The sequence below is a fragment of the Paraphaeosphaeria sporulosa genome (genome assembly GCF_001642045.1).
Source record: "Paraphaeosphaeria sporulosa strain AP3s5-JAC2a unplaced genomic scaffold CC84scaffold_5, whole genome shotgun sequence".
NCBI classification, from domain to species: Eukaryota; Fungi; Ascomycota; class Dothideomycetes; order Pleosporales; family Didymosphaeriaceae; genus Paraphaeosphaeria; species Paraphaeosphaeria sporulosa.
The window spans coordinates 2,416,845-2,441,226 of NW_017253364.1; the positions used below are offsets into that span (position 1 = coordinate 2,416,845).

Genomic DNA, 24,382 nt, shown 5'->3' on the forward strand with positions numbered 1-24,382 from the left:
ATATGAAGTACTATTAGTCCTCGATCACGCGTTCTGTTCTGCTCACCATTTTCCCGCCACTTCCTCTAGATTCCGTTTCGTCTTCATATCTCTTCTCCGGACCTGTTCTGCGGAAACAATCGTGAAATACCATCGCCCCATCCGCTACGCGCTCTACAAGCTCGAACCACAACCCGCTTCTATTGTCTCCTTGCCAATGCCAGCCTTTGGGCGATTGCCCCTCAGAATTGTTAGTAATGTTTGCTAGGCCCTACTTATAGCGCCTCCTGTTTTATCTTTTTTGTGTCAAGTGAAGGCGCGCAGTGTGCTTATTACCTAACCTGCAAGTCCTAGAAATAAACGTCAAGAGGTCAGTAAAAGTCTAAGGAGCAGGAGTACGCGTGAGGGTAAACAGGTACTTTATCGCTATCAAAAGGTTATTAACAATGCATTCCGATTCCAAACAGGTTAAGTTGCGACTTTTGTCTCTGGTATCAAGGTTCGAAAAAGTAAGACAAGACATATCTCCTCCCTCCGATCCAGTCCGATGCAGAAGAAGTCCCTGGGCACGTCCGTCCCGGGATGCATACATAATAGTACAGTCCAGTTCGGCGCCGACGACGCCTGTTTCCGTTTTCATTTCATTTCCGTCGTGGTGAGAGTGAGGGTGGGTAAAGGCTAAGGGTGGATGCGCTATATCGCGAGGCCGTTGCCGAGACTCGTCCAGCGATACAACGACAGGACCTCGCGGCGCTTCGCGGGCGACATTTCGCGCGAGTGGGAGTGCCCTTTTATCTGGGCGAGCGTGGAGATCATGACTTTTCGGAAATTTCTCTGTCGGTGGGTTAGCTTGAGTGAGACAGAGCAGCCTGGAGACGTACTTGGTATTCTGTATTCAACGTGACGACGGCGGCCTCGTGGGCGCGCACAATCGTTTCGCACGCCCGGATGACGCCCTCATTTGTCTCGGTCGACAGCTTGTCTGCAAGCAGAAGGAGAATTAGGCTTCCCTGCAGCAGATACTGGATAACGGTTAGCACATGTCGGGCCGGGGTGGGGCGCAGTGGAACTTACCATGCCGAAGAAGTACGGCATGAAGGACAGGTCCGGATCGAGCTCGAGAATCTCCTCGACGGCATGCGCGGCGGAAATCGCATTCGATGTGGCGGCCAAGAACGACTGCGAGCAGATCCACATGTTGTCGTCTTCTAGCAGCGCAACGGGATCCCATTTCCCGTGCAGCAAAATGTGCAGCACATGCATGATGTGCGTCGCGTAGGCGACGACCTTCCTTGTTTGGTGGGCACATTCTCCACGAATAGGATCCGCAGCGTCATCTCCTGGTGCTCCGCAGCCGTGCTGCGTTTTGAATTCTTGCAGACTGTACGCATACTGCTCGAGCTGGTGAGTTATTTCCGATTCGAAAGATTCCCAGGATGTACGTTGGCCGAAGCGCGGGTGGTTCTTTTGGGCGTTCATGTCGACAATGTCGCCAAGGATGGTCATGAGCGGGAGAAAGAAGCCAAACACGTCATGCGACGTGCATTGGAACGAGAGGCCTTTCCTTTTAGGGCCAGAGTTCCCGGTGTAGAATTCTCCGGCCTGCCATAGCGTGTCCGGAACCGGTTGGTAGAGATCCTCGCATTCGTTGTCGAGCATCGCTAGAGGACGGTTGTAACACAGTCCTAAGTGGCGGCTGGGAAAGGTTAGCATATAAATGCGGATATAAGCGCGACAGGTTCTTACTCAATCATGTACAAGAGCCACCACAGTCTGCGTCTCTCCTCTCTTGCTTCCTCGACTAGAGCAGCTGCGGGGGTGCCCGCGGGAACATGCGCGCCGGAGTTGCTGCAGTCTGACATGCCAATTTCGGCATCGTCGCCCGTCTGTCGGTCCTTGGTAGAGTCTTGCGGCACCTCCCGTCCCAGTTTCAATTCTCTTGCTAGACTCCAGGCAGCGTTCCACCATCGCAGGCTGGCGGCTTTGTATTCGCTCGCCGAAGTTACCACACCAAGGTTCATGTACGTCGCCACGTCGTCAAGGGTGCTGGTCGGGGGCATTGCGGAATCCGTCCTGTTTTCGAGTTGTCCCATTGCGCGTTCCACTCCGAACGCGTCATGTACTGCAGGGCTAACGACGGTTCCATGGCTGTGGGCAAATCCGTGTGAGGCAGGTGAGTGCACCAGCGGTTTCAACAGATCGATTGCGAGCTTCCACAACTTTTGACAGAAGATTGTTCTTGCCGATGGAGAGGAAGTCAGGTAGGTTGCTTCAGAGGTCTGCGCTGCGATCCAAAGCATGCTCGCAAGCAATGCGGGGCTGCACTTTCGCGGTTTGTGTTGTCGCAGGAAGGAGCGTTTCCGGAAGACGGTTCCGAGAATGTATGGCGATATTGGCTCCATGAATACAGAAGACGAACTCTGGAAGTAGTATTCGAGCAAGTCGCAGGCCATGGGCACAGTCATAATATTGCTGATGTGTGGAAGCAATGGTTTCAGAACTGGGTATTTGCAAGGCAAGATTCCTGGGTGTGAAGACGCAGCGCTGATGCCGGATTGAGGCGATCCAGTGTCGACCGAACCATAGCTTCGGGGTGAGGACTGTCGTACGGGCGCGAAGTGCATTGGGTATCCCACGTTGTCGAACTGAGAGGGGACGGATATTGGGGTGCGAGTGTCCGGAATGAGGTGCATGTCGTTCATGGCATACATGAGCTCTTCGTTTCTTCCCATTGAGCCGTGCATCTGGGGCTGGGCAAGCCTTTCTCCTGGTCCCAGTAATAGCGGATCTATCATGATGTGCGTCACTGGTGAGTTGAAGCTCATGGCTGGCCTCGTGGTGAGCATCACTCCAGCAATGTTGCTATTGACAAACTTACAGGAGGCTAGTTGGTGCCAATGTGTTGGTGATTTGATGTGGGTAGGATCTTGCTGATACTCTGGTGGTGGCATCATGTGGGCGTGCAGGTTCGGTGATGTGACGTGGTGGATGTCCTCTTTGCCTGGAAAGTGATGGGCGATTGGGGTTGGCTCCGAGGGCGACCAGAGGTCCTCGTCCATTTCGGAATTTTCAAACTGAGTCTGTATGGAGAGTCCATTTTCTTGGTCTTGGTGCGCATTGGGCAGTCCCTGGTGCGCAGCGGCCTCTTCCCGTTGCTTCTGAATATGTCGTGGTACCTGGGGCCATGGTTAGTCAGACGCACGAGGTAGGCGAGGCGGCGTCTCCTGACCTTTCCTCTTCGCTTCTTCTCGCGGTTGTACTGGCAAACGTACTCGAGTTCTGCAGACAAGTCAGTGGCAATGGCGCTAGGGCAGGCAACCGCAGCATACCAACACATCGCGAGCACGGGGCCTGGCCGTTACATCTCGTTCGCATGCGGTGGCAATGGTCGCAGGCGCGACTGACTCTGCGCTTGACGGGAGCGGAGCCTCTGCGCTCGAGCTTTGTGGTTTCTGCGGTGGGGGTGTCCATGGCGGCTGGTCCAGGGCACAAGAATTGGAGCTGGGAGTGGCAGCGGGGACGGAGTGCGTTCACGGTGAAAAGACTGGAGCGGTCATGGGATACTTGGGGCTTCACAGGTGGGCCGGCGAGGACACTATAGAGTGCCGAGGAACAAGGACCGAGTTGCGAATCCTGGACAGGATGGGCCGAAACCAGGGATGGATCTGTGGCTTGAGTCTTCCATGCGTCCACGAGGGCTTCGAGAAGCGAGATCACGTAGGAGACAATATCACAAAGCCGCACCGTTAATTGAAGACTGGGGGGATTGGCTCGACGATCTGGGGCAGCGAGCTACGGCACCTGGTCTCTGGAAGGCAAGTCGGTGCAGGGACGCGGGGCGACGCGCGACTTTAGCCGATTAGCCGGCCGCCGCTGGTTGGCCGCGCCTGCCCCCGGCTAAAGTCGAGGCGGGCGCCCCGCATGATGCTGGCTGCTGCCGCCAGGGCTACAGCGCGCACCGCTCGCGTCAACGCCCGCTCCGCACATTCTCTCCGCGGCGACCACGCCCACCGCGCCCATGGCCATCTATATGAGCGTACCTGCGGCCAGGCGCCCCCCAGCGCCCAGCGGCCGTCGCCTGACCTCTGCGACTCTGATCCGGTCCCCTCCCGCACTCAGCACCCGTCGGCCAACGGTGCGGCCTGCGCGCGCCCGGCCCTCTCTTTGCTCATTTCTGAGAAATCCGTGCCATGGCGCAGACGCACCAGGATCCTTTGCTCCGGGCGGCGACGCGCTCAGGTGCTCGAGTGTCGCCCTGCCCATGCGCGCACCTCGACGCCATCTGGCGTCGCAGGACCATCAAGCAAGCGCCACTGCGGCAAGCTCTGCGCCGCACACCACGAAACGCCGTTGGCGATCGATCCCGTTGCCTGCGGTGCGGCGCGATTCCTGAAACGGCGGTGAATGACTCGCAAACACCACCGTACGTGCAGCGCTTCTCGGCCTCACGTGCCGCCATGTACCCCGGGAATGTACTGCACAGTGCTTTCTACACGGCGCAGTAGCGTGTACAGCTCACTCGTCGCGCTGTCAGCATCCAACGCGACGTGATCCAGGAATCCGGTAGCGACGCCGAACTCCTCCTGAGTCGCCATGCAGGCGGCAGTGATTTTCGCCGCCCTCGTCCACTCAGCGACCAGCACACCCCAACGACGGCAGCTGCTCGCGTACCCAGCCCCAAAACTATGGCGGCAACAAGCCAGTGAGGTCACTCGTCTTACCAACCTGGTCAACCCTTGCTGATGCTGATGCTACTTTCCACCAAGAGCATTCGCACTGGCGTGCCTCACATTCCGAACCCAGCCTATAACCCGCCTGCTATGGTTAGCATCTACTATCCCCTACGTAATATACCTACTTTCCAGAGGGTTTGCACCGTGCAGTCGATGTGCCTTTCAGCTTCGCTCGGAAGTTCGCCAGATGGGTCTCCATACCCGTGGACCTGCACGAACCACGTTTGATCAGTCTCGCCTCCAACGTGACTTGAAACCGCGCATTTCAGGTCATTTCAGGTCGAGGGACGCCATCCTTATGACTGCAGACAGCCTTCCGTCTCTCCGACAATATCCTGCTGGTCGCATGGTCGCAATTAAACGCTATGTTCGCAGCGTCACCGGCCCGTAGATGCGGTATGCTCAGCGCTGATTCGCCGGCCCTACCGGTAGGCCTTGGCCGTTGTGGTCCACCACGCACATCCGCACCTGAACTCTTTCAGACAGACGACACGCGCTTGCGCAGGAGCTCGGAAAGTATATTGCCAGTTCCCCCACATCCCGATAATGCTGGCCTGGGCTGGCACCAGGACCCAAGACCTCTGTATTGGTCGATTCACATGCACTCCACAGTCCTCATTTGGGCCTTATTACCTTCACTACCTCGTGTAACGTCCGGCTCCACGAAGATCCTGTACTATTCTAAGCCAAAAGCAGGGTCTTGCTGTAGGTGCAATGCCGGGAATGGTCGCTCGACTACGTGTAGAGTCTATTGTCCTTTCTGCCTGAATGCACCATCCCGGTGTCGATCAGCTACACATCCCCCGCAACCACCATATGGTGGGTTCTCAGGCTCATTTGCATGCTTCGTCCTACTCCATCTTTTCCATCCGTGTCAAAAGAGCCGGATCCCAATGGCTGGGGTTGAACGAAGCCTGCAGGCTTCTAGAAAGTCGTTGCGCCATGCATGTCTTCTCTGGTGCGCCAGGGCAGCATGGGCGCACGACCGTTTGTGGAGTGCAGTAGGCTGCATGCGCCCACTGCCACTTCGGTCTTCGCAACGTCCATCCATGCCCCCTTCGACTCATCTTAATATGAGCAGGACCAATCCGAGGGTACCAGCTGACAGTGCAATTAGGTCGTACCGCCACCAACTGTTTCTTGGTTTCGCTAACGCTTCTACAAGTCCTGATACCTGGTCGGCGCTTCATGAAGGTACTTGCAGTGGCTCACGGGACGGGAAGCTACCGGAACCGAAGTTGCACGACTGCGGCTCCCGCTAGGTAGACGCTGTCAACCTGTCACTCCGAGTGTTGATACGCACCTCGTATACATCACCCCAGCGCCTCTCCTGGTATAGCGCTCCTCCCGCGGACTATAACCTCCTTACGGACCTTTTTCCCTCGCGATCCTTCTTAGGCCCATTGACGTGCAGACGGCTTGAAGACTACTCCAAGCGAGGACGTTTAATCCGATGTCTTATGCATAATGGCAGTAAGGTTCCTACGTACGATCCTCTCCGATCAGCAAGGCACTGCACATAATTCGCCTAGTTGTAATAGCCGCTTCGGGTAGATTGGCGCGCATTGCAGGCCTTGGGGATCGGGGCCAGAAGCTGTTTGGAAGATTCCACGCTGCAGCGTGTTGCAGTCTCTATTGTCGTGCTTTAGAAAGTGTGGGGAAAAGCGCAGGGGCAGCAAGGGGATACGGGTGGGGAACGAATACATATCTGGAGTATTTGAGGGCGCTATAGGCTGGCGCAGTGTTGGATTGATGAGCTGTGTAGGACGGGGCGGCGATGATGCGAATGCGAGGTAGATGGCGGTACGTGCCTTGGTTGCTTTGGTGCTCGTGTGACGCCGACATGCAGCAGCGCCGGTACTGTCAGTACTGGTATATTGAACTTCTTGCAGCTGGCCTGCCTTCGTACGCGAACACCGCCAAAGCTGGAGGCGAGCAGCAAAGCGACCTGCTTCTGGGAAGCGCAATTGGATCCCGGGCGAAGAGCATCACCCAGGCACGTCGTGCATGCAGCGCAGTATATTTCTTCGGAATAATCGACGCATTTTAATCAAAGAATGCTTGCCACCTCCTAATTCAATTCACTCACTTTCCAACGCGGCGCTTGTCGACGGCAACAACATGTGCACTATGCTGCGATGCACGGCGTCTTGTTCAACGCAGCAACGTGCCGCTCGCTCATCTCGTCTCGACCAGACGGCAGACCCACCCACCCGAACCGCACCACCATGTTTTACGCATGCGATACGCGCCGCATCTCGGTTCGTGCGACAACATGTGCTTAAGCGACCCCAGGTTTAAGCTCACTACGCCGCGGCATGCCCATTGCTGCCGCCTGTCCAGGCAGTCGTTAGCATCGCCGTTTATCTTAACGATTGATGTATAGTATGATCATGGCATGATCATACTGACGCGCTGCGAACGTTGGCGGACGGGGCCAGAACGTCTGGGGTACATGCTGTTCCCCGCAAAAGAAGGTTTGATAGTCACGGCAGCTTAAGACTTGAGCGCTGGTGGTGAGCTGGGCAGCCGGGATGTGGAGAAGCGAGTTGAGTGTGGGCTTAGTAGGCCCACGTATAGCCCTTTCTACGCGCGTGTACTCGACCGAGGGTGGCATTAGTATTACACACATATGATGTATATGCTTCCTCCGGGCGGTGCGCAAGGGAAAGATGCGGATGTCTGCTAGCGCAGCAGCTTAGTCAAGAGCGCGTTGTCAGCGTGGTGGGTTTGTGGGCTTAGTTGACCCACATATCGGCCTCTACGCGCGCGCAGGGTCGAATTACCAGGAAACGTTCTCTCTGTATAGTCTATTGACCCACAATATAGGTCTCTATACGCAGGCAGTGGACGGAATCGCAGATGAGGTTACTATCACCTGGAGATTTAAAACTCCGTGTGGTGGGTAAGTCGCAAGGTGCAGCCGCGGTCTGGGACGCTGGTATACGAGGCTTGATCGCGCTTCCGGGCCGTTTCTGGAATCGGAGGCTGAAGCGAGGAGGGGTGCGGTGCATGAAGGGGAGTTGGCGTTGCTGCAGCCCGCGACCTGATTCGAAAGGAGGTATCACATCGGATGGCGGGGTGGACGGGCAAGCGGGTAGGCGCGGGTTACGATTCACTTGCTCTCGCCGAAGCCGAAAGCGAAGGACGAAGAGGGGAGTCAAATGTCTTGTCTCGTATTCAGCGCGACAATCATGTTGTCGAATTCGACACGTGCCGGAGTGTGAGTTGCCTCACGTTCTCCCAACCCTCCTCCATTCGTCTGCGAAAGTCAACCATCCCGCCCGAACCGAACCATCTATTTCTTCAGCTTCTCCGCGTCCTCCTTCATCCCCTTCTGCACCCAAGCGCGGCTCTCGGCCGCATGCTTCTCCATGGCTTCTTTGTCCTTGAGGAGCTCCTTGATGGTGTGCGGGTCGGGCACATGGCGGCCTTTTTCGACGGCAGGGCGTGCGGCCTGGGAGCGTTGTCAGCGACAGAGATTTGGCCGTTGGGAAAGAGTAAGATCTTGATGATGGTGACGGCGATGGTAGGGAGGGAGACGAGGAGGTGTCGGCGGAAGGTTAAAGGGAACGGAGGGAGGTGAGAAAGGGAACTTACCATGCGCTCTTCCCACGCTTTCAGCGCGGGGAAGTGCTCGATGTCGATGCCGCACCAGCCGGCGGCGGCGATCCAGCCCCAGTGTGCGATATCTATGCATGTTACTATGCGTTCCGATGGGTCTGCTTTCTCAGGTTGACGCGGAGGTCCAGCCATCGCCCGAGGATGGCTGGCCTGGATGAACAGGGGGAATGTGATACTTACCAGCAATCGTGCATTTCTCGCCAGTCAGGTAGGGGATCTTCTTCTCGGACAGATGTGTATCGAGCACGCCGTACAGACGCTTTGTCTCATTCTGGTACCGGTTGACGCCGTATTCAATGTGCTCGGGTGCGTAGCGCGTGAAGTGGTCTGTTGCATGTCAGCCGATCGCTCGCCACGCCACGGTCCTTCACCGCTGCACAGCTCTGATTCTCCATTCTAAACATCGAGCTTCGTGCTCGATGCGAGGAGAGTAAGGGAGCTAACGTACTAGCCTGCCCCTGCATCGGACCCACCCCCGCGTTCTGGAAGAACAGCCAGTTGTTCATCTCGTACCACTCCCTGCTGCCCTGGGGATAGCTGATCTTGTGCTCGGTGTCGTACCGGCTGACGAGGTACTGCATGATGCTGCCGCTTTCAAAGAGGTTGATAGTCTTGCCGTCTGAGAAAGTGTCGGTGAGCGCGGGGATGCGCCCGTTGGGGTTGATCTCCAGGAACCATGGCTCTTTCTGGGTGTTCTTTGAGAACTCGATCTTGTGGACCTTGTAGGGGAGGCTACGGTGCTATTAGGAACAGTTCAGAAGATTTGTTGTGGGGTAGGCGCACCCGAGCTCTTCGAGCGCAATGGAGATCTTGATGCCGTTGGGCGTTTGGGTGGTGTAGAGCGTGATGTCTGATTGGTCCGCCATCGCGTGTGTGGGCTATCTTTTTTGTTCCTTCTTGGTTTTCGGGAGGGCTAGTGGCTGGGAAATTGTGTAATCGCAATGTCTTGGTGTTAAGAGGTGATATTGGCGCGTTTTGTAGTATCATGATTACATACGTCGACGTAGTGGCCGCGCGAAGTGGGGTCGCGAAGAGGGGCAGTTGGACGCTTGATTAGAAATCTGCCCAGGTACGAATTATACATCGTGAGACCTCGATGACTGCAAGGAGATTCTTTGGAGAGATGAAGATCGATTTTGCTTTTTTGGACTACAGTGCTCGAGTCCCTCCGTTCTTCCCAAGCCGCCCATGACTGGACATGGGCCTCGAAATGCAGCATCACTTTTCGCTGCCCAATACAACGTACTGGCCTCCGAATCTAACTCCCTTACATACACGCGCAGCAAATACACCATTTACACTCCATCTCCCAGGCTCTCGCGTCAACCAAAAGACTGGATATAAGGCAAGGTCTAATCAAATTTTTACTGATTAAGCCTGGTCGATCTCAGACTCCTATATGTGTCTGAAAGTTCAGCCTTCGTACATTGTCTCTGGTGAACATGTTCACGTGAGAGCAAGTCTACTTCATGTCTCTACCCGAAGACACAACACTTGTAGTTTGACCCACCCGGACACAAATCTAACAACCACTCATCAGCATCACCCTCCCTTACGGTCCCTTCAAAAGCTTTGAGTAACGTAGCCACTTACTACTCTTGAAGAATCCCGAGCCCGGATTGCCCAGGGGACACGGGTGGTTTGTCCACGCACAGTAACTATACCCCTGGGGGTGGCTGTGGTCGCACGTGTTGACGTAGCAGCACTTTACGTCGGCCGGGTCGTTCGGACAGTGGCCTGAGATGGTGGTACCACCGTACGACGCGCAGGTCGATGTCTTGACGCAGATACCGTCGTAGAAGAAGTCCTCGGAGCCGGTGCAGTGGCCGTTGAGGGCGGCGTGGGTGAGGAGAGGGAGGGCGAGGAGCGGCAAAAGGAGGTTGTGCATGGTTGAGATATGGGTACTAGAGGGGTGAGAGTCCGCGTAGAGCTGAGCATACGGTCGGATTTATACGTAATGTGCATGGTGAGGGGAAGCGGTGGTGCGTGTAGACAGAGTACGATGCGTACGCAGGCAAGTATGTAAATAGGTTTGTGGGGTTTACTTGAGAAGTGGTCCAATAGAAGCGGGTGATATCAGAAGGGACTTTTCTCGAATATACTGAAAACGCGTTGGTTGCAGATTGGGAAGGGATATAGCTCGTATTTCTGTGCTCCCGTTCGGATCGTTCGTATTCGTGCCCCCATCGGGATCCTCACAAGCGTCACCTGACCGATGCATGCAAGAAATTCGTCTGTTCTATGTTCTACACGCGTAGCGTATGCAACTACTCGTGTTTTTCTCTTGTAATATTATGCTAGCAGATGGAAATATGATACGATACCTAGGTATCTCTCTCTATCCTGAGTTTCAGCGAGACATGCCACTTCTATACTCTTAGCCTGGAAACCAATAGCAAAAGAAGTGATCATGAATTGTAGGTCGAGATTTTTAAGCTATTCGCTTCCTCGCGAGCTCATACCCAGCCGCAACACATACAGTGCGCGGGATTGGGGGCCGTATTTGTCACCACGTGCACTCGCTGCAGCGTGTTTGGGTCAATGTGAAGACCTAAAGTCATGCCAGACGAAGCTCTAATCGTTGACCCTAAGATGACTTTGACTTCGAAAAAGTGGCTACATCTTGACCTTAACTTACATCCGCGGTATTCACGTGCGAGAGCGTAGCTCGGACCCATTCCCACATTCGGTAATGATAGTCCGCGCGTAGGACTGTTTCAAGTATCTCGCGCCACATGTACCTTGTACAGTATCGTCCACTCAGGCTCATCATCGTCCGTTTCATCTACTGCACTCCACAACCCAAGCGATAACGACATTCTACATCTTTCTACATGTAGCACCGTGGCCGCCCCCGGCTGGCCGCCTGGGGCAGGGAAATCCGGGGCCGGACTTGCGTTTTGAAACAGAACCGTTCGCGATCCTGTCCGCACTCGCCTCTCCGGATTCTTATCTTGCGCCTTACGACCCTCATTGCGATGTTCTGATTCTTTCGCATCTCCGTTCTTTCTCATAGTCACTCTTTCCGTTCCCGCCCGTGGCGGCATTCATTCATTATGCGTTCCATTCTCTACACCACAGCCGCTTCCCTACTAACCAGCCCGGCGCTCGGTTTAGTAGCGCGCGCAAATTTACCCCCAAAGTTCACAGTGGATTCAATCGGCATACAATCTTCAAATTTCCCAGACGTATACCGCGATGGCGGTGGCGGCGGTACCATCAACGGCGTCAACATCATGACGTTCAGCGACACGACGACAACCGCAGGCGGCGTGACGGGCTCCATGAAGGGCTTCGCAGACAACACCATCGCATACGTAGGCCAAAACGGCGCGCCCCTCCACCAAACCACCGACTTCGGCGCCAATGGCGTCCCCAACATGCCCATCCCCTTCACACAAAACGAAACGCAGTACACCGCCGACCACTTCGACAAAGATGGAACACGATGCGTACTGTGGCCCCAGGCCTCCATCGCCACAATCCCGACGCTGGACGGCGGCGAGCTCGGCATCGCCGTGTACCCCGTCGCGCTCTACAGCAGCAACATTCAGAACGACTTGTACAACACGCTCGTCGAGATCAGCGCGGATCCGGTCGCAGGCCCGAAAGTAGAGCGCGTGGTGCCGCAGCTCTTCTACGCCGACGAGAGTCCGCTCTACGGCGGCTTCAGCACCGTCGTGGCCCACGCGTCGTCGGAGCTCTACCTCTTCAGTAAAGAGTGGGATGCATCCACGCTGACGGGCGGCATGCGCGTCGCAAAAGTGCCAACCTCGTCGTACAAGGACCGCGCGACGTACACGTACTGGGACGGAAGCTCCTGGACGCCCGATCTGGCCGTGGCGTCGAGAGCGCCCGCGGGTCTGCTCTTCTCGGCGAGTCTCTCCACAGGCGATGTCTTCTGGAGCGAATACTACAGCACGTACATGGTGGTGTATTTCAACACGTTCGCGGACAGCACGTTTTACATGCGGTATGCGCTCGAGGGGACAGTGACGGGTAAGTGGAGCGACGAGATCAAGCTTGCTGTTACGCAACCTGGATTGGGGCCACAGCCATATAACTATGCGGGACATGCGTATCCGACGTTCGGGCAGAGTGGGAAGGAGTTGGTCCTGAGTTATACAATGGCGGGAGGGGCGTTGACGGATATGTTGAAGGTTACTTTCGAATAAAGCATGGTAGATGTGCGTTCTTTAGACTTTTTAGATCTATAAATTCGACTAAGACGATATCTTTCGTGGCGTTTCCTGCATACCTGATGGGATCGGCTTGGCACAGCGTGGTAGGGACCTAGATGGCCCACGGCCGGGTTCAGGAGAGCAGATAGCAGTCCTTGAATTTGACAAGCTGGTAATGCCGAGTTCCTTACAAGGCGAGGAATAGAAAGGCAGTAATGTGGAAGGACTTCAACCTGTCGCGCACCGTGTCTCTAAAATCAACAGTCAAAACAGTCTCTTCGTGCTATTTTCAAGCCACCTTATCTATCCCTTCACCGAAATGGCCAGCACTCAGCCCGTCACTTTAGACAATAATATCGTAGGAGTGGTAAAAAAAAAAATCAAACACTATGCGAAACACACCCGAACCCCCGAATTTCGCAAGCTCGACTCGCAAACTCCCCACTCCATTCAAGACCAAGATAAGAAAAGGCAGCAATGACTAGCCGAGGCAGGCGGCCGAACCGCGATGAGTAGGCAGGTATACAAACGACAGGACACGGAAGGAAATATGGAATGGGATATCAGCAAGTCGCTGTACGCTATCAGCCAAACATCTGATCGAAAACAACGGAGTCTGCGCCGGTGACTCCAGAAGTATGAAGACCACCCCTTGATTGAGAAATGCTGGGTGGACAGCAAAGTGCAAAGTCTGGGTATATGAAATGAAAATGCTACATGACGATGCAGCAGCAGCCCTTCTTCTCTTTCTCGGGCTCTGGTGGCTCGGGGAGACGGATCGTATCCTTGGGTGTGACCGGTGCTATAGGAGGTGCGACCTTGGGTTCCTGGGCACGAGAGGGTGCACGAGGAGGGAATGTGGGGCCCTGGGATATAGTTGGGGTAAGCTTGAATTTGCCCTGTTCGTTGGTGGGAGACTTGGACATCGTGGTTTCGATGGGGTCCAGCTTCGGCTTTTCCGGACTTGGTAGCGGCCAGGTCTGATCCTGTTGTGCTTTCTCGAGATCGATGGGCGGGAGGATCGAAGAGGCTCTCTTGTTGGAAATTTCATCTGTGTTGAGCAACCGGAAATCCTTGTCGTACATGGACCCAACCCGTCCTTCGGTCTCCCACTGCTCTTGCTGCATGCGCTTGGCGTGCGTCGGGATGATCTGTTGGTCCGGTGGGAGTCTGGGATCGGGCTTGTACATGGTAGCTATCCATGGAGCTTCACCTTCTGGCCGATGGCTTGTGGTGGGCCTAGAAATCGATCCACCGCTCGTACCAGGACGCTTGACGGGCGATGTCCCCGATGTGTTTCGCGGGCCAGCTGAAGCATTGCGCGGCTTTGCTCCGGACTTCGGTCCGCTGGTCTTTCGAGATCCAGGTGTGGCTTTGGCTGGTGTCTTCGCTTTTGGTGCCTTGGCGTCGACGGGCGACGTTGGCATGCTGAAGTTGGACTTGACAGGGCTCCTCCCAGCATCTCCAAAAGCGTTTGGGTCGTCCAGCAGGATCTGACTGGACATACTTCCGCTCCTCACGCGAGCTCCATTGGCGGCGATGGACTCCCAGCTGCCACTGCCGTTTCTCGGTCTCGGGAGAGGCTGGTCTCGGTCGACAAAATTGTGGGGAACGGGCAAAGGACTGGTCTTGGCAATAGGTATTCGAGACGTGCTAGGTCTTATGACGTTGTTGTTGCGTGCTGCGAACTGCTCCCTCTCGGCTTCGATCTCGGCAGGCGACCGAATGTCCCAGCCCGTATGCGGCGGCTCTTCCTCCTCGTCCTCGGCGGGTATAGGAGAGATCATGCGGGGATAGTCGTGGCGGTCGTCTCCACTCGACATTGTGTCGGTGAGCTCAGAGTTGGCGCGACCCCTGGATTGATTCCTGGCAGCGCTCTGAGACCTGCTGTTCGACCGGCTTTGACGACCCACACGCATGCTGAACTCTTCCAACTCCTTCGTTTCAATCTCTTTCAGCTTGTCACGATGGATCCAATTGTTCTCGTCCTTCTCCGCCTCGGTCCAGCCCGGTGGATGCTTCTTCGTACTCTTCTTCCTGCCTCGAGATTTGCTGCCGTTCTTCTCGTGCGCCTTGTAGTATTCTTTTATGCCATCCTCCTCGTTGCCGTCGACGGTGTCCTCAGCGCCAAGCGCCCTGCCCCGCTCATGGCCCTGGTTGGAAGTGTGAGGCGCATAGTTCTCGCCTGAGTATTGGTTCTGCGAATCGACCGTGTTCGCACGACTGGATTTTGACATGCCATTTGGCTGCGACGCGAGGGGCTGGCGCGGAGAGTAGGGATGCGCGGAGGCAACGTCGTCGGACATGGGAGGCTCGTAGCTGGGGAATGCAGTCTTCTGTGTCGCACCCAGTCAGTACAAAGTGGCCGAAAGTGTCCTCAGACGACTGCGTGTGGGCACGGAAAGTGCTGGGCTGGGAGTCGAGAACGAGGCGCGCCAGTAGCTGGCGCTACCTGCGGGAGCGGATCATAGTGTAGATAGCGCCCTGTAGTCCCACCCAGTGACGCTGCCCATGTGACATGAATTTTGGAACGGAAAGAAGTACGCACCGCGGAGTCTACAGGCACTGCAAAATCCCACAGGCCTCGCGCACCGTGCGAGCTGCTGGGCGGTGTCAACTGCTGGACAGCTGCAATCGGCTGTCGAGACGCTACAGCCATGGGATGCCGTGCCGCAAGCCGTGATCCCGGGCCGATGGCAGGGGAGCTTCAGCGCTTGCGCAGGGCAGACACAGCTCGGGTGTGTTTGCGTTTGTTGCAAGCCAATGCGGTCAACGGAGAGGGTGTGGTGTGGTAAAATGTTTCACGGCTGGGGAAGGGGCGTTGCGGGTAGGCGCAACCGCAACCACGGGTCCAGTGCGAAGGGCGGGAAGTTGCAAACGGCCGAGGCTCGAGTCGACGCTCTCCACGGCGCGGTGAATGATGTTATGCAGCGAAAAGAGCGGCTGCTGCAGCTGAGCTGGAGCGGTTGTTCCGGCTGGGGTCGGCGTAGGGAGGGGACTGAATGCGCTCGTGCTTGGGGGCGTCCCTGCAGCTCGGAAGAAGTCAATTAAAAAGGCACAGGGAAGAAGAGACAAATGAACGAGAGAATCCGGCTGTGGACGTCCAGCTCGCCTCCCAGTCGCTGTCTGACCGGTGCTACTGCAGAGAATGGCGAGCGAGGGCGATGTCTTGTTATTATCGGGGCAGCGCAGCTTCACATTCGCGAAACGGCCGCCCGGTCTGGAGTCGAGCTTGGCCCAATCCGTGGGGCGCACCGACGACCTCCTATCGAACCCTGTCATTATGCAAGTGCTTCGTCCGAACAAGGCTAGTCAGAGACGAGACTTTGGATATCGGTTCCCTCTAGGTGTGACTTGCTACTTGATCACCGCAAACAACTTTCGCCATTCACCACGCCTCTGGCACCGTGCTGTTCACCATCGAGTGAGTGCACGAACCCTCACCCGCGGTCACGGTTTTCGCGCGCCTGCCTAGCCACTAGCGCGCTCCACAGCTTTATATAACCCCGCCGTCGCCCTCTCTCTACTGCTCCACTTCTTCATCTTTGTCACGACTTTGAATGGCCATACCTGCAGATCTCATCATTCTTTACCCTCGCCCTCCATCGGGGCACACCGAAAACCATGTTTTGCTCATAGCGCCTCGCCGGTGGCCAGTGATGATGACCCCCGGTCACGTTTATCTTCAGGTTTGATGGCACAAGGTCCTGTTGCCACTGCTACACTATGGCGGTTCGTCCTGCCAAGATCCGCAAAGCGGCCTCTTCTGTTAGTGATGCCTTGGTGACCACGATTACATCATGGCGGTTTGCCCTGCCAGGATTCGCGTACTCTGTACATGTGTACACATGCGGCCCCCTCCACCTTGATGGCGCTCTATCTGGGTCTCCTGGGTAGTTGCGGCCACGCCATTGAATCATCGGCGTTGCGGGTGGTTTGAGGGCGGTTACGATGCGTCTTGCACGAGGTTGTCTTCTATCATTGACTGCTCTAGCGCTGCTGAGCTATCGAAGAAGAGAAAGTGTAGTTTCCGTTGCAACCAGTGGCGAATACAACGAGTCCTGCCCATGAGTCTGCGTGTATGTTGTAGGGCGGCCCCCGGACCTGGTGATCGTAATGGTGAAGTGGGAACGGACGAGACGCTGTCGACATGACCAAGGATTCGTATATAGACATGCAGGCTGGTTCGAATTCTCGCCAAGGAGGTACGGGTTAAGGTAGGGCCTACCTAGTTGATCGATGGGGACGGTGCCTGTGGTACTGGTAATCCTTGCGCGTTCTCAACACATTAGATAACTATGATGGCTTATCCTCAACAGACTAGATGAAGCGCTGCGCTCCAATTGCTAACATTCGCAAATATCTTGCTCTGTCCAAAACATAAGTCCCCTGTGTTGTCTTAGGATTGTTGCCACACGCGGTCTCCAGGCTGAACATAAGGTAGTTAATGGCTCGCTTCGGTATTAAGACGTCGCAGAGCTTCGCGATGCTATCTGGGTCCTGGACGCTATTGAGTTTCTAATCCGCGCTGTTGATGTCTCTCTGCATTTGTGGGTGGATGGCGATGTTAAGTGTTAGGAAATGCACGGTACTTGTCCAAAATCCACTATGGCTGACTTGAAAAATAGGAATGTCGGCGCACGTTATCTTGTGTTAGTCTAAACTTCCATGCGTCCGTATACTTGTACAGTATCACGTTACCGTGGATGTTTACACTAGGCTGGAACCCTTATCTTCTATTGTCGGCCACTGTGATTGATGGTCGTGTTCTACTTCATACCTTTTAGTATCATTATGTATATAGTACCTTCACTTATATCCCAATCTAAAAAATCTGCCATAACAATAATGCAGCTACGACACCACTCATTCAGGAGGCATGAGATGCTTTGGAATAGCACAAAGAAGTCTTTTCAATCGGTCATTATAGACTACTCGATCCAGCAAGGCACGGTGCGTACCTCTTACCATGACCTTAGCCTACCGCATTGTTTACATTCACTGGCAATGTGAGATTATGATGGACGGCGCGGCACACGCGCATTCGGCGCTGGAATATGAGATACTGCGAGGAGGACATAGTCGCGGCAAATGAACCATTGCGTATATATGAACTCTGTCTGCATGTTCACAAAGCTTGTTCTGTAGATTTTCCTATCGATATGTCAGGGATGGAGGACTCTGGACAGAAGGGTAGATTGTGGTATGATGGGTGGTAAAATGTCGGATGTGATGATGGGTCCGGGTGCTGCAATGTCCGCCGTCGTGAGGCACGCTCGAGGAAGGGCGGGGGATAGATGTGGGCGGTTAATGGCTGGGGGTGTAAGCTAGTGAGAGGTAGGATCTGAGAGATGGTTGCTGTAGGAGTGGAGCCTAGTATGAGATTTGATATAAGAGAAAGTTTAACGCAAGAAAAGAGTTGGATGTGAGAGGAATTCGATGAGTGAGAAGTGAGATGCGAGATGGCTCAATATATGAGAGAACTTTGAGGCGAGAGAGCATTGAAGTCCGATGCACGATTTTGGATTTGGGATGTGAAAAGCTGATTTGAAGGTGGAGTTGGAGTGGTAAATAAAGGTTCCACGTATAGCTGTGGACCTCTGACGTGCACGTGACTTAGTATATCTCTATAACATGACCTAATTTTCCTTAGCTAATTTTACTGCTACAGAGCAGGATCCGCGGCGGACGAATGGATGCAATGTGTGGAGCTGAATTGTGCAAGTTGGATATTGAACGCAAGTATCGTAAAGCCACAAAGAAGGATCATAAATGCATCAGAAGGAGGAGGGAGGGAGGGAAAGGGAACAAGACCGCTTTTGCACACGCTTATAAGCTCTTCTCCACCTTCATAACCTCCGCGATGCCGTCCGCCACTGCCTTGACCTTCTCGTCTGACAGCCTCTTGAGCGGCCGGCGGGGGTAGCCGCCGTAGCCGTAATATGACTGGATGGCGGACTTGGTTCCGGGGATGGCGGCCTTGGTTAGGACCCAGTCGCCCTTGCTGAGCACCTTCTGTAGTTCGAAGGCCTCGGTGTACTTGCCCTCTGCCCAAAGGTTCCACACCTTGACGCACGTCTTGGGGATGACGTTGGCGCCACCAGCGATGATGCCGGAGCCGCCGCTGGCTGCGGTCTGGGCGGTGAAGTCAGCCATTCCGCCGAACGCCATGTACCCGCTGCCGTTGCTCTTGAAAGTCACGGCATTGGTGGCGAGTGCTACGCGGGTGAGCTTGCCGGTGTTCCCGCAGGTAAACTTTGTGCCGACGATGTTGGGGTGCTCGGCGAGCTTGATGATGAGGTCGCTGTCCATGTCAATTCCTGAGACGGCGCCGGGGTAGTTGTAGAGGATGACAGGAAGTGGCGAGGCATCGGCAACCTTGGTGTAGTATTCTACGATGGCGTCCTCGTCAATGGCGTAGCGGTAGTAGCTCGGGGGGACCAAAAGGACGTATTCGGCACCTGCTTCGGCAGCATCTTTGCACGATTCGATTGTAAGCTTGATGCCGTGTTCAGAAGCACCGGCAATCACGGGCACGTTTTGGTATCCTGCCTCGTCCAGAGCCTCACGGGTTGCTCGCGTGATGGCTGCCTTCTCAGCACGGTTCAAGTGTACGGCCTCTCCGTTGGAACCCATGGTCACGAGCCCCACAAGCCCGGCCTCCGCAAGCCGGACCGCATGTTTCTTGACTGTGGGGATGTCGACTTCCTCGGTTTCGGGGTCGAAAAAGGTCATGGTCGGCGAGTAGATGCCGGGTCGGAGCGGCGTGCGCTCTCTGGCCTGGCCATTGGTGCCGTTGGCGTGGCCGTTGACAGCGCCTGAAGCCATTGTGGAGGTGGAGGTGTGAGCAGAAGACGGAGGGAAGGCAGAGGCAATGACAGTAATTGGGACTCCGGGTGAGAGGGAACGAGTGATCAATGGCAGCTAAGGCGGTGCGCAGGTCGGGCCAGCGATTAATATAACAGCGAGACGGGGCATCGGTGTAAAGTAGGGCATCTGGACTCGGCGGCAGCCCAAAGACATCCCACCCTTTGTTGGCTCGTCCATCGTCACGGTGGTCGGGAACAGTGACGATTTGGAGCCTCCCATTCGCCGCGAAGCCGTAGCTCGAGTCAAAGGGAGCTAGAGCCGCCTCATCGAGGCGTCGCGTGCATGGAAGTGGGCCGACCGAAGGTCGCAGCGTGCTCGGGACACATTGCGCGAGAAGCGGGACAGGTTGCGGCCTTTTCTACAAGGTGACTAAAATTATCGAGAGCTCATGGGACGAAATACCACCTGTGGATGAGTGGACGTCGAACATGGCGCGCCTCCCTGCACGCGTACCAGACGGCGGAAAGATTTCGCACGAATCGGAGCGTGCATCGCGCCGTGGGGTGCAGTTGTCGTGTCTTGGCCTGGGGAAGGCAGATTGCTTGCGCGCGGCCGTGAGCTGGACGGGAGCCCGGCAAATCATGGGGCTTGCGGTGGAGCCCCAGCTGCCCCTCGGCCCCTCCACGCTGCCCCTCCACCCCTCCTTCGCGGACCAGGATTCTCCGTCTCTGCGATGGAGGCGCCATGGCGTGCGGCAGGCGTGCTCAAAAGCCGACGCAGACGCCGACGGCCGCGGGCAGCAGCCTCCAGTTCTCAAAGCAACCTCGACTGCTCTCCCCACGGTGTGTTCCCTAGTTGTCTACGTACTGCGCGTCTCCCAACAGCTCCACCCGCGAACCAACAGCAACGGCAAGCATGGCGCCCCTCGAAGTGCTCATGGTGAGTCGCTCCCCCAACACGGCTAGAACCACCGTGGCTGCCGTCGCAGGATGAATGGCTGCAGGTGCCGGCTTTGCTTTTGCGGTCAGCAATTGCAGCCATCGCACCGCCTGCTGCGCCAACGAGGACGCCCGCTGACCGTGGACGCAGGTGGGAACGGGCGAGTACACCACCGGCTTCGTCGGTGGCGGTGCGTCGACTTCGGACAAGAAGGTGGGCGTGGTTGGACTGACGCTGTTTGACCTGCGCCGGCGCGGCAAGGTGGGAAACCTGAGCATGGTGGGCGTGTCGGGAGACAAGTTCCCGGCCATTCGTATGTCGCATCCAAGATGCACAGCGCAGAAGCGAGCGCTGACCATGGCCAGGCCAGCATCTCGACAAGAACATCTCGCAGGCGTACAACGGACTGGATGTGTCGTTCCAAGAGTTCCCCAAGGAAGGAAAGCGCGACCCCGACGCCTACAAGGAAGCCATCGACGCGCTGCCCAAGGGCAGTGCCAGTGAGTAGCCGCGTCCCATCCCTCGCGCCTTCCTGACGCTTGCCAGTCACCATCTTCACCCCTGACACCACCCACTACCCAATAGCTCTGTATGCCATCGAGCGAGGCCACCACGTGCTGGTTACCAAGCCCGCTGTGAAGCTGCTCGAGCACCATCAGAAACTGTACGAGGCAGCGAAGAAGCACAATGTCTTCGTATACGTGGAGCACCACAAGCGATTCGACCCCGCATACGCCGATGCACGCTTCCGGGCCACAAAGCTGGGCGACTTCAACTACTTTTACTCGTACATGTCGCAGCCAAAGAGCCAGTTGGAGACCTTCAAGGCGTGGGCTGGCAAGGACAGTGACATCTCATACTACCTCAACTCCCACCACATCGACATCAACGAGTCCATGGTCCCGGGCTTCAAGCCTGTGAGGGTCATGGGCAGTGCCGCAAAGGGTATCGCCACCGATCTCGGCTGTGACCCAGCCACCGAGGACACCATTACACTGCTCGTCGACTGGGTCAAGAAGGATGACCCTAGCAAGCGCGCCACTGGCGTCTACACCGCTGGCTGGGCCGCGCCGCAGAAGGCTGGTGTTCACTCAAACCAGTACTTCCACTACATGGCCAGCAAAGGAGAAATCCGCGTGAACCAGGCGAAGCGTGGCTACGACGTAACCGACGACGATACTGGCCTTCTGTGGTACAACCCGTAAGTGTGGCCCATGTTTGATGCAGAACCAGCGCTAACGTTCACCAGCTTCTACATGAAGTATGCCCCGGACGAGGAAGGCAACTTCGCTGGTCAGATCGGATACGGCTACATTTCATTTGAAAAGTTTGTGGATGCAGTCAACCAGCTGAACGAGGGCAAGGTCACGCTTGACCAACTAGACAGCCGCCCGCTTCCAACCTTGAAAAATACCATTGCCACAACCGCCATTCTGGAGGCCGGCCGAAGATCGCTGGACGAGAACAGGCCGATCGAGATTGTAGAAGAGAACGGCACTTGGTCGCTGAAGTAAAGGAATTCGTTGCAAGCAATAATACGCTGCGCGGACTCAATTTCAGTACTATACCAAATTTCAGTCATCGAAAGAAACTTCATTGCAACTCAGAGGTTCAATCCTCCCCCTTGAGACATGTGCTCATTTGTAAAGACATTCGCCGCAAATGATTTCGATTCATGCTAATCAAGGCTGCTATGCTTAGATCAACAGGCGCTTGACAGACAAGATTCGAATTGTTGTTTGCCATACCGTCTACCCAGACTGCTTGTAGCATGGCCCTGGACAGCTTGTTCACTGTCGAACGTTCGCTTTCAATCGCCATTTAACATTAACCACCTAACGTCAGGGCTTTTGTCATGACTTCGGCTGACAAATTAAACCAGACCGCCATAACTTTTCCAAACGCCAGATTGACTGTCGGTGATCTTTCGAAAATTACGAGTACCGCCTCAGATACCGATTCGTGGTTCGATGACAACATGGTATTCGCGTCCTCCGCCATTCTGGAGCACATGCATCGGTGTTCAGATAAATGCATTGCGGTGCTCAGTACCCTCTCGCACAGTGGTGCTGAACAGTCAGAGAGATGGGAGTCGGAGAAACAGCCGTAGACTTCGACGACGGGGTCTAGTACAAGACCCTCTATGATGACGTGCTTGCTAACAAAGACCTGGCGATCGTTCCGGTAGGCGCTTACCAATAGGGAAAATGATTGGGAAGATGATTCTCAAGAATTGCCCGGCAGCGGTCGGGGCAGACACTGGAGTCTCATTGCATTGCCCTCGGCGAGAGAATCCTTCATGCAAGACACTTCAATTGCAACAACATGAACGAGATAACTGATGCCAGAATTGTCGCTGAACGCGTTATGCATGGCTTGCGTCGCTTTTTTGAGTGCCCGCATTCTGAGCAGCCTTGCACCCTTTTCGAGGGTTACCAGTTCGGATTATTCAATCGGGCCCGCGAATCAGTTCAACAACACGTTCAAAATCGATGCGGGTACTTGCAGTCGGTTCATCTGGGCTCTGGCAGACCAGTTCATCAGGAAAATGGTGCAAACCTCCGAACGAAGCACTTGGGTACCGAGGATTTGTCGAGAAAGGAAAGGCCAAGTTTAACTTTCAGGCAACGAGGCCCAGGATCCGCCACGCCATCCGGGATCTGATCGATCTCCGGCAGAAGGAACTTCTCGAATTGTGTGGCACATCGGACTGCGGTGGTGTCAAGGAGATGATCGGTGAACAACATGAATTAACGGGTTCTTCCGAGATTGAGGCTTACTCCCAAGCTATATTGGAATCCCTGGCTTGATTCACGTGCTGTTCATTGGCGACAAGGCAAGCGCAGAGAAGTGGCAGAGACGGAGAGTACACTGCTCGCTTTGTGCAGTAAAGTGTCGGTGTCATAGGGTAAATATCACTACTAGCAGTCGCCCCCACCAAAGCCCATCGTCCCAACGCAGCTTCGCTAGTGAACCTGGTCGGTTTGATACACATCCCCGCTCGACGACTTCTCCTCATCAAATCATATCATCAACGACAGCGCTGCTGCCTAAACGCAATCCAAAGGCTCAGAAGAACATCTACATACACATCCCCGCCTCGCGTGCAATCTCTGCTCCATCCCACCACCAGCAGCCCCTCCACCATGTCCACCACAACCTCATTTCCCCCCGCAATGGCAACCCTCATCACACCCACCCGCCTAACCTCTCTCTTCACCTCCGAAGTCCCCTGGCCCAAGTCCACCCCGCCAACCCCTTCCAACTGGGCTGCCGAGCACTCCAACTTTGCAGAATACAAAGCCCTCGGCTGGCCCGTCCTCCTCGCCCTCTCCAAGATCCCTCTACCGGAAGCTCAAGCGCTCGACTGGCTGGCCATCCTACCCGCACCCACATCCCCCGACTTCCCCGTCCAAGCGGTTGGCTTGACGGTCCTACTCGACCAGGCGCCACGCCACCTCTGCACGGGCACACACGAGCGCTGGCGGAATGCGTTCTTCGACCCGCTGGCGCTGGGGTTCGCGAGGCGGCTGAGGGCCCTGCCGGCGTCGCTGGCGGTGCACACGTGGGCGCGCTGGGAGCGCGAGGGCTGGAGCTTCGCGCACTGGAGCGTGCTGTCCAACTTTGTGACTGCGCCGCTTGCGCATGCCGAGGACCTTGCGGTCCACGAAGGGCTGCTCCTGCCGGAGATCGCGGCGCGCAGGGCCCTCGTCGAGTCGCACTACGCCGTCAGAGACGAGCTGCACGACCCGCACCTCGCGACCTCGTCCACGGCGACGGCCGAATTCGCACGCCTGATACGCGTCGGCATGCCCCCTGGCGCTGACATGCCCCGCACCGTGTTCTGGTGGTGTCGCGTCAACGAGGCGCATACGCCCATCATCCGCCGCTTTGCGCGGTATCCCTACCGCAATGCGGCGCTGGGACGCGTGTCCACGCCCGCTGAGCTCGAGTTTCTCGCCGCGACGGGGAACTTCGGGGTGGGGCTTGACGGCGAGGAGGCGGCGAGGGTCAGGGCAGACGTGGAAGACGGTATCTGGACGGCGCTGGGCGAGGAGTGAGGGCGTGCTGGTGCTGCGTGGGCACGGGAGCTGAGCGATCGCGGACGGGGCACAG

General features: G+C 55.9%; 9 protein-coding genes across 9 annotated transcripts; 4 read left to right on the forward strand and 5 right to left on the reverse strand.

Moving 5' to 3' along the window:
• Positions 1 to 384: 384 nt before the first annotated feature.
• CC84DRAFT_1196354 (uncharacterized protein) lies at positions 385 to 3,736 on the reverse strand. The gene is made up of 6 exons (XM_018181453.1): positions 3,309 to 3,736; positions 3,209 to 3,258; positions 1,726 to 3,155; positions 1,054 to 1,675; positions 861 to 1,001; positions 385 to 813 (listed from the first exon to the last, which is right to left on the reverse strand). The coding sequence occupies exons 1-6, from the start codon at positions 3,448 to 3,450 to the stop codon at positions 673 to 675; spliced, it is 2,526 nt and encodes an 841-aa protein (XP_018036616.1). The 5' UTR covers positions 3,451 to 3,736; the 3' UTR covers positions 385 to 672.
• Positions 3,737 to 8,010: 4,274 nt separating this feature from the next.
• On the reverse strand, positions 8,011 to 9,202 carry CC84DRAFT_1090326 (glutathione S-transferase; the record flags this gene model as incomplete). The annotated part of the gene is made up of 5 exons (XM_018174347.1): positions 8,011 to 8,169; positions 8,313 to 8,404; positions 8,517 to 8,663; positions 8,785 to 9,068; positions 9,120 to 9,202. 5 exons carry the CDS (start codon positions 9,200 to 9,202, stop codon positions 8,011 to 8,013), a joined length of 765 nt encoding a protein of 254 aa, XP_018036617.1.
• Positions 9,203 to 9,658: 456 nt separating this feature from the next.
• On the forward strand, positions 9,659 to 9,958 carry CC84DRAFT_1164562 (uncharacterized protein). The gene has a single exon (XM_018178509.1). It carries the CDS (start codon positions 9,736 to 9,738, stop codon positions 9,910 to 9,912), a length of 177 nt encoding a protein of 58 aa, XP_018036618.1. The 5' UTR covers positions 9,659 to 9,735; the 3' UTR covers positions 9,913 to 9,958.
• Positions 9,959 to 11,077: 1,119 nt separating this feature from the next.
• On the forward strand, positions 11,078 to 12,590 carry CC84DRAFT_1164563 (uncharacterized protein). Its single transcript, XM_018178510.1, has one exon. It carries the CDS (start codon positions 11,393 to 11,395, stop codon positions 12,509 to 12,511), a length of 1,119 nt encoding a protein of 372 aa, XP_018036619.1. The 5' UTR covers positions 11,078 to 11,392; the 3' UTR covers positions 12,512 to 12,590.
• A 280-nt stretch (positions 12,591 to 12,870) lies between these two features.
• CC84DRAFT_756096 (uncharacterized protein) lies at positions 12,871 to 15,347 on the reverse strand. Its single transcript, XM_018187320.1, has 2 exons — positions 15,066 to 15,347; positions 12,871 to 14,850 (listed from the first exon to the last, which is right to left on the reverse strand). The coding sequence occupies exons 1-2, from the start codon at positions 15,174 to 15,176 to the stop codon at positions 13,231 to 13,233; spliced, it is 1,731 nt and encodes a 576-aa protein (XP_018036620.1). The 5' UTR covers positions 15,177 to 15,347; the 3' UTR covers positions 12,871 to 13,230.
• Positions 15,244 to 16,013, reverse strand: CC84DRAFT_756074 (uncharacterized protein). The gene has a single exon (XM_018187319.1). It carries the CDS (start codon positions 15,797 to 15,799, stop codon positions 15,287 to 15,289), a length of 513 nt encoding a protein of 170 aa, XP_018036621.1. The 5' UTR covers positions 15,800 to 16,013; the 3' UTR covers positions 15,244 to 15,286.
• Positions 16,014 to 18,078: 2,065 nt separating this feature from the next.
• Positions 18,079 to 19,768, reverse strand: CC84DRAFT_1164566 (aldolase). Its single transcript, XM_018178511.1, has one exon. It carries the CDS (start codon positions 19,343 to 19,345, stop codon positions 18,347 to 18,349), a length of 999 nt encoding a protein of 332 aa, XP_018036622.1. The 5' UTR covers positions 19,346 to 19,768; the 3' UTR covers positions 18,079 to 18,346.
• A 170-nt stretch (positions 19,769 to 19,938) lies between these two features.
• CC84DRAFT_1164567 (D-galacturonic acid reductase-like protein) lies at positions 19,939 to 21,864 on the forward strand. The gene is made up of 5 exons (XM_018178512.1): positions 19,939 to 20,266; positions 20,417 to 20,579; positions 20,632 to 20,766; positions 20,813 to 21,467; positions 21,516 to 21,864. The coding sequence occupies exons 1-5, from the start codon at positions 20,243 to 20,245 to the stop codon at positions 21,778 to 21,780; spliced, it is 1,242 nt and encodes a 413-aa protein (XP_018036623.1). The 5' UTR covers positions 19,939 to 20,242; the 3' UTR covers positions 21,781 to 21,864.
• A 1,578-nt stretch (positions 21,865 to 23,442) lies between these two features.
• CC84DRAFT_1259497 (uncharacterized protein) lies at positions 23,443 to 24,327 on the forward strand (the record flags this gene model as incomplete). Its single annotated transcript, XM_018184918.1, has 1 exon — positions 23,443 to 24,327. One exon carries the CDS (start codon positions 23,443 to 23,445, stop codon positions 24,325 to 24,327), a length of 885 nt encoding a protein of 294 aa, XP_018036624.1.
• Positions 24,328 to 24,382: the final 55 nt, after the last annotated feature.